The 8,194-nt window shown below is 45.6% G+C and overlaps 1 protein-coding gene across 1 annotated transcript in view; it reads left to right on the top strand.

Moving 5' to 3' along the window:
• The first annotated feature begins 330 nt into the window (after positions 1–330).
• The window catches only part of CRY1 (cryptochrome circadian regulator 1), a 70,290-nt gene continuing 62,426 nt past the window's right edge, over positions 331–8,194 (top strand). The window contains exon 1 of the mRNA XM_063928453.1: positions 331–1,189. Within this exon, the coding sequence (XP_063784523.1) occupies positions 1,032–1,189 (158 nt within the window). The 5' untranslated portion in view covers positions 331–1,031. The remainder of the gene's footprint in view (positions 1,190–8,194) is intronic.

Here is an 8,194-nt window from a genome sequence, read left to right as displayed (position 1 = left end):
CTTCCCGCAGAAGTAGGGCAGGTGCGTCCTTATAACCAGGGTTACATAACCAGCAGCCTGGCAGGGCAGAAGGAGGGGAAGTCTTATGCTGCGTCTGCCCTCAGTAGGCTCAGCTGGTGACAGCTGCTGTATTATCGCCCCATACCGCACCTTCCTCAGTCGGCGACTGAGACATGACGATAACCCAAACTCGCGATTTGAGGGCAGGGGAATCCCGATTCCCGAGAGGGAAAGCTCGGGCAGGCAGGCACACGTGCACGCGCATCCCGCCTCCTCCCCACGCTGGAACACACGCCGCTGCCGCGAGCCTCCCTCTCCTTCTCAACGTGCTCATCCGGGGACTTCCCGGCTTCACCAAGCCGATCCCGCGGCGGCCCCGCCCACTCGACCGCCCTAGGACGTCACCAGCAACAACAGCCCGAAAGTTAATAACCGATGGGGAACGCCGACTTCTCCTCTGCCCCGGTGTGCCGTGAAACGAGGCGCGGAACTAGCGGAGTGCGTGCGAATCGTAACCCCTCGCGGAGAACAGTCGCGTTTCCGTACACACAAGCACACAGCGACCACACTACATAAACGTGAGGCAGAGGGGGACACGTGACGACGGCTGAGCCAATCGCAGCAAGGGAGGCGTGGCCCGGGGACGTGCCCTGTGGCGTGCTGGGGAGAGCTGTGCGCACTTGGCTAAGGGCTGCTGCTGGAGAGGGAGTTACTGCACCTGTGCTGCCCGGTGACTGTGGGGTATACTCAGCCTCTGTGCACACCATGTTAGCGAGACCACTGCTCTTCTCTCACATCCAGGCTGAGCCACCACTGTGTGTCCCAATCACAGAGGCTCGCAGAGGGTAAGCCTCTTACCAGCCAGTGCCCCCCAACTTGCCAGCACCCACCCATTCAGCAGCACTACCACCATGTCCTGTCTCTGGACTTGACTCCTTTATATCCATCTGCTGCCTGGACAGGGGTGCAATCCTATTTAGTACCCCTTACTCCCGTCTGCCATTCTCTTGAGGGCCATCCGTAAAAATAAAATGGGGGTGAATGCTGTCCATTGGTTCAGGAAGGGGCTCAGGCTGCATGACAACCCGGCCCTGAAGGAGTGCATCCAGGGAGCTGACACCGTCCGCTGCGTCTACATTCTGGACCCCTGGTTTGCTGGATCATCCAATGTGGGGATCAACAGGTGGAGGTAAGGAGATGCCCCTTTCCTTTGTGCTGCTGCTTCTCTGACTTGATTCAGTACCCATAGTTTTGCCATTATTCTATCTGGAGGATGGTTTCCTTCAGTAGATCAGACTGACTCTGTATCTGAAAAGTTTCTTTACAGCCATAAAATGTATCTAAAGGAAAAAAAAACATTTGAAGTTTAGTTGTTAATGTCTAGTTGTTAGGATCAGGGTATGTAAGATATCTATGTAACTACATTTTGCTTTATGTAAGTATGTTATTTATGTAATGGCTTCTACATACTTGCCACCAGATGGCTGAACACAGTACCTAACACCCCTATATAGGTCACCCAAACCCTTTATTAGACTCGTCATCTTTGCCATGAAGAATACAGAACAGAGGCCGCCCTGTTCCAGTAGTTCGCAGGTGAGTAATCCCCCTGGCATTGTGGGTTTTACAAAGCCAAGGGATTTGCCACAGTCTCATTGGATTGAGTTATTGGTCCACAGTCGATCATTTTTCTTTGTTGACCCATCCAAATGTTTAAAACCTACCCACTAAAAAGCTGCTGATATAGCTGTAAGTCTGTAGTTACTGCAGCCAGTTTATAGGTGTCTGGTAGGGTAGGGTCAGATCTAGATGGCACTCTGTAACTAAGGGAAAGAATGACTGTTACCTTCAGATGGAGAATTTGACATGATGTGGAACATCAGTTATATAAAATGGTGCAATGAGCTCTGGGTACGTTAACCGCTTACTGCTCCGAGTACATACAGTGCTGAGCAATAAGCTGCAAAATATAAATATACATTAAATATATATTGTTGCTATCTGATGTTAAAAATAATGGAGCCATTCTATCCAACTCCTGGTGTTATATATTTTGGACCTGGACCTTGTACATTCTTCAGGTGTCATAATGGGCACAAAGCATACGCCCTGTGATTAACATATTGGGGTCGATTCTATTCGGCAACTTAAGAATAGCGCCGGGAATTAGCTCCCGACGCTATTCAATTCAGCTGCTAGTGACCAGCAATTGTCGGAATTCTTCTCTCATCCCCGGGGGATGAGAGAAGAAACCCGACAAAAGTGCTGCCTCGCGGCCGGCGCGAGGCTGATTCTGTCGGGAATCAGCATCGCCGCGGGTAGTTAAGTCGGAGAATGCCCGTTCTCCCCGACAAAACTACCTGTTAAGTCGGCGAGAACGGGACATCGCCGACTTAACTGGAGCTGAATTGAATAGCGTCGGGAGCAAATTCCCGGCGCTATTCTTAAGTTGCCGAATAGAATCGACCCCATTGAGTGTTGCCAATGAAAGATAATTGTGTAATAGGATCTTACAAAAATGCCATTACAGGTACTGGACGACTGGCAAGTATAGAAAAGTTTCTGTTCATGGGTTTTCTGATTACTGGTGTATAATATTGTCACATAAGTAACAATACATACACTTATTTGATGATGGTTTGTTACTACAGTGTTTGGGAAACGTACTTCCCACTGAGGCTGATTTGGATTCATGGCATGTGAAACTATATAGAGTGCTTTCTGGAGTAATGTGATACATTATTTTGTCACAGAACCAGTTCATGCAATCTTCATGCATACTGTGTGTGCAATATTGTGTTTCCCTGTGCTATTGGGAAATGAATGTAATGCATCGTTTGGTCTAAAACATATCCTGGTATATAGATTTTACTGCAGAGTTAAAGGAAGATCCTCCTAACTTTGAGATGCTTGGTTACTTGAAGAAGGGAGAGACATATCAAAACTTCTAGAGGACAAGTACAGATATTTAATGTGGCAATCAGTCAGATGATACCTGTCATTTTATGGATAAGTGATTGGTTGCTGTGGTACTCTTTACAAAGTTTAACCTGTCTTTGCAGTCCATCTTCTCCTCTGCAGTAACATCCATTCAGATGACTACTTTTATCAGTCAAGTTTAATTAGTCAAATGAAAGGTGACATCTGATAAGTTTTAGGACATATCAAAGGTTAACACTCTGGTATTGAAACACGTGGCGTTAATGTAACTAGTCTATAAAGTGAAACAGAGTAATAGAAACAGGTTTCATTGGGTGGAATTCAAATGTTTGAAAAGTCGGTTGGGTGTCTGTCTGTTTTTTTCCCTGTCTATTAGATAGGAAAAAATACACTCCCAACTGACTTTTCAAACATTTGAATCTCCCCCAATGAATCAATTGTGGAAAATAAAGCTTAATTTGACACTAATAATGAGCAGTATGAGTATGGCTTTATATGGCATGGCCGGCAAACCTAATTTGGTCTGTAATGCACTTGTCTCTTCATAAGGTGGTTGTAAGGCACATCTCCATGTTTCAGTGATTCATTGTCTATCCTGGGACATTTGCACATATGCCTGTTGATCTCCTAGTTGAATAATTTCCCCCCATTGATCCCGGTACAGGTATTTTGGATGTGTGCTGTGCATAGTGGCTGAATTGAGAACTGCAAGAGACAAGCCTGTTAATAGATATTTTTAATTTCTTTCTTTTTTGGCTGGATTACTTGGGAAGTGAGTCACTTATTTGGGACTCTAACCTTTCATTCCATAGGGGTCGATTCAATTTGTCAACTTATGAATAGCGCCAGGAATTAGCTCCAGACGCTATTCAATTCAGCTGCTAGTTACCCGCAATTGTCGGGAATTCTTCTCTCATCCCCGGGGGATGAGAGAAGAAACCAGACAAACGTGCTGCCTCGCGGCCGGCGCGAGGCTGATTCTGTCGGGAATCAGCCTCGCGCCGGGGAGTTAAGTCGGAGAATGCTCGTTCTCCCGACAATTCAACCTGTTTAGTCGGCGAGAACGGGCCATCGCCGACTTAACTGGAGCTGAATTGAATAGCGTCGGGAGCTATTTCCCGGCGCTATTCATAAGTTGCCGAATTGAATCGACCCCATAGAGACTACATTGCTTGTTTTTCACCTAGCAACCAACCAAGCAATCTGAAGGAACTTCTGACAGACCTATGGCACTGTCTACACTCACCTTTTTTATTTTTACGCTCAGAAGTTTTAAAACTGTATTTTGTTTTTCCTGACTTTTCAGGCAAAAGATTTTCTGACTGCAACTTCTTTCTACTTAGAGTTCAGGAAAAGCTAAAATAACATTTCCATTTGTATTTAAATTACCTTTGGATGCTGTAATCAACTTGTTACAGGAGCAGCATCTGTCAGCTTTGCAGGAAATGTTGTGGCTTATGTCAGTGACAGGTTTAGGGGAGATTTATACAGATGCGTTCCAGGGGAAGAGCAGGCTGGTATTACCTAGTTATGTGACTGCATTGCAGATGACTACCTGTGCAGCCTGGTGATTTAAGAAGATCCCTCTCCCTCTCCCTCTCCCTCTCCCTCTCTCTCTCTCTCTCTCGGAATCTGTCAACCCACCAGTTCTTTGTATTGCTCATCAGTGTGCAAAATGTTCAAACTTCAGACGCTCATTCTATAATTACACTATAATTTGATTGTCTATTTTGATTCTGTATTTTGAGCCACCCAGACACTACTTTTATGCAAAATACTGTTGTATTGAATATATCTTGAGCCATAGGGTAAAGGTGAATACAAATAGGTAGGATTTGGAGGTGATTCTGTGATATTTTGGAATGAGACACTTTTGCATAGTACATAGAAACAAGTACTCTTGGCTAGACTAGCTGTAGAGTGTGAGAGTACGCATGGCCACAGTACATCATGTACAGTGTCCTCTGTATATGACATTTGTATTTGTTTGTACATGATGCAGGCGTTCCCAAACTTTAGAGTTTCGAATCCTCCATGGAATTCATTATGATTTGTTAATACTTATGACTGTCAGCCACCTTTCGTTCCTGGCAGGAAGCGGGGTGGTGGTGGTGGTGGTGGGAGGGTTAGGTTGATTCAGAGTAGAATAGAACAGTTTGGGATTCCCTAATCTAATTAGACCACAGGCTGTGCATTGCCTCTCGCGCTTCGGAAAGTGTACATGTGACACGATCTTCACTTCAAATTACATTTGAGAGGACCTGGTGCTATGTTTCACCTGAGATACCAACTCATGGACCCAACACCAATTTAAGGTGTATTTTAACTCAATCGGTACCCTTCTCATTTTAATATATATAATATATTTTCTTTTTTTATGTCTCTTCTGCCTGCAAGCTATAGATCTTTAATCCCTTGAGGCATTATTAAATGAACAAAACAAAAACAAAAAAAATACGTTGAATATGGTTTGCATCATCTGGGAGCCAAATTATTTGAAATTAATGTACACATTGAAATATATAGGTATTACATCTAATAGTTCTGCTCCAAGAGGTGTGTTTAGCTACCTGCCTTTATTGTTTTTCCTTTCGGCTGCCACTAGATGGCACCTGACGGAGCAATTCAACTGTTGCTCCGTTTGCGTGCAATTATCTGCGGGGGGACATTCCAACTTGCAGCCCTGGAGGTGGTGAGCGTAAATGTGCGAAAAGTAGACTGATTAGGCTCCATACAGCACTTTTTGTGCTGCACCCATTACTGTAGACAAGTTTAGGAGCTAAAGCAGGTCACAACATGCGCAATATAAATTTTGAATAGCGCTTCCTGGTCTCCTGTCACTTTAGACCACAGGTTCTCAAACTCAGTCCTCAGGACCCCACATTGTTCATGTTTTGCAGGTCACCTGTAGATTTTTAAAATGTGACAGTTGGTGATACACAGTGCAGCTGCTGGGTGACATAGAAAACGTGAACCGTGTGGGGTCCTGATGACCGAGTTTGAGAATCACTGCTTTAGACTGAAGCTCACTCCCACTTTAGACTGAAGTTCAGATGCGCAAAAACAATTGATTTGCACCCTTGGTATCCATCCAGTGTTGAGGCATGTCATGAGTACCACATTTAGGGGCGCTCTCAAGTATGTTGTATGCGCAATAGAATAAAAGGAGAGCCTGCTTACCACTCCTTGGGTTACCAATCTCCGCACAGTAACGGGAGTTGTAGTTGGTTAAATAATTCTTACTCTGAGACATGTTGTCAAAAGTGTCCATACAGTTTGTAAAACATAAGCTGGGTACACACTAGACGATACTGTGTACTTAGCTTGTGGAGACGTCAATTACATACACACTTGGCAATGCCATAAACAAGGCGGGGGGGGGGGGGGGGGGGGGCACCATTCTGCACTCGGCAGCCTGGTTTTGTCAACGACATCCCCAGATTGACCTGTATATGGACGACAGGGGATACCGTTGACGATCCGCAGGAGCGCGCATCTGCAATGATATAGTGTGTACACGCGATATGAACAAAATGTCGGAATCTGGTGTATCGTTCAGAATATTGTCTTGTGTGTACCCAGCATTGGCATATGTATATTTTTTTCAAGTGTTAGAAAATGTAGCTAACATTTTCCTAGCGCAGTTTGCCCGATTTTAGAATTGTTATGGAAGACTCCAATGTAGTAAGAAAAACCGCAGTGATAATCCTTTCTATCTATTGTCTGTTTCTAATTATGTATCTAATCCTTAAAGGTCACACTTCTTTAATCAAATACTTGGTATTGCATGTGCTTCTATAGGGAGTCTGTATGTCTGATCATGTGATTTATAGCTCAACACTATCTAAATGTACTTGTACATTAAGTGGATGCCCTCATCAGTGTTATATAATTTTATTGCATGAAGGCGACAGTAGTCCGAGTTAATTTTTCTTGTACAGATAACATGTTGTGAAATTGTGTTCGCAGCTTTCATTATGAGGCTTTTCTGACAAACACTGCATTCAATGCCACTGTAACTGAGTTATACCACTTTCACACTGCCAATGCCGGATCCCACCCGGGAATTGGAAGTGGGTCCTTCCCGGGTGGGATCCGGCATTGGCAGCTGCTGCTGGCTTCCCCGACCCGGCAATAAGCTGGGCGGGTTGCCATAGCAGCGGGGGGCGCTGGGAGATGAGCTCATCTCCGCGCTGCCTCTCCCTATCTAGTAAACGGGTGCCGGGTCGCATCGACCCGGGAGCCCGTTTACGCAGTCACTGACCCGGTATTCACCCTGGTATAACACTGCTTTATACCCGGGTTGAATTGCTGGGTCAGGCGACCAGCGATTTCGCCAAGGCCCCTTTCACAGCGCGTGTCGACCCGGCAATATGGCGGGCCGATAACCGGGTTATTTGTGCGGTGTGAAAGGGGTATTAGTGGCTGTGAGTCAGTTATACCCCTTTCAGACTGACAATTATTTCCTGGGTTATTGCACATAAACGCGCATCAACCCGGGAATTTGCTCAGTGTGAAAGGGTCCTGAAAGAATATCCCGGGACGAGCGTCCCGGCATTTCATCCCAGGTCTCGACCTGGGTTGAATCCGGGATACAGTGTAGTGTGAATGGGCCCTACCCGGTATTCTGTACACGGGATTGTTAAAAGGCCTCTCATTGGAGCTTTCTTGGGCTCAGAGAAGATGATGTCATCATCCAGAGCCCGGGGAAGCGTAGGAGAAGCCCTGGAAACGGAGGAGACAGGCAATATGGCGACCTGGGCAGATCAGGAGGTCAGAGAGCTGCTCAGCATAAGGGGGGAGGAGGAAATAAAGAGACAGATAACAGGCACAGTGAAGGATGCTATTATTTATAAGAACATTGCAAAGCTGCTTGAAGCCAGAAGAATTATCCGTACACAACAGCAAGTTGTTAATAAAATGAAGTCTCTGAAAAAGCAGTTCTTGAAGGTGCTATATGAGCCAGAAAAATGTCCATTTCTAATGACATATATATGTATTTGCAGGGATTTCCCGGGATCAGTGTAAACGGGGCTGGCTCTGGTCGATCCCAGGTCTCATTGCAGTGTGAAAGGGGTCATTCCCGGGTTGTGTCCCGGGATGCATCCAGGAACACATTCCCTGGTGTGACCTGGCTCTGTCAGTCTGAAAGGGGTATTAGGGTCAGATAAGAATAAATTGTAGGACACTTTAAGAAAGGGCAGGAGTGTGCGGTGCAGTTGTGGAAGTTGCCTTATTTCTTCTACAGGTCTAA

Source organism: Pseudophryne corroboree, chromosome 6 (genome assembly GCF_028390025.1).
Source record: "Pseudophryne corroboree isolate aPseCor3 chromosome 6, aPseCor3.hap2, whole genome shotgun sequence".
Classification (NCBI taxonomy): Eukaryota; Metazoa; Chordata; class Amphibia; order Anura; family Myobatrachidae; genus Pseudophryne; species Pseudophryne corroboree.
This window is presented reverse-complemented; position numbering and strand designations above follow the sequence as displayed.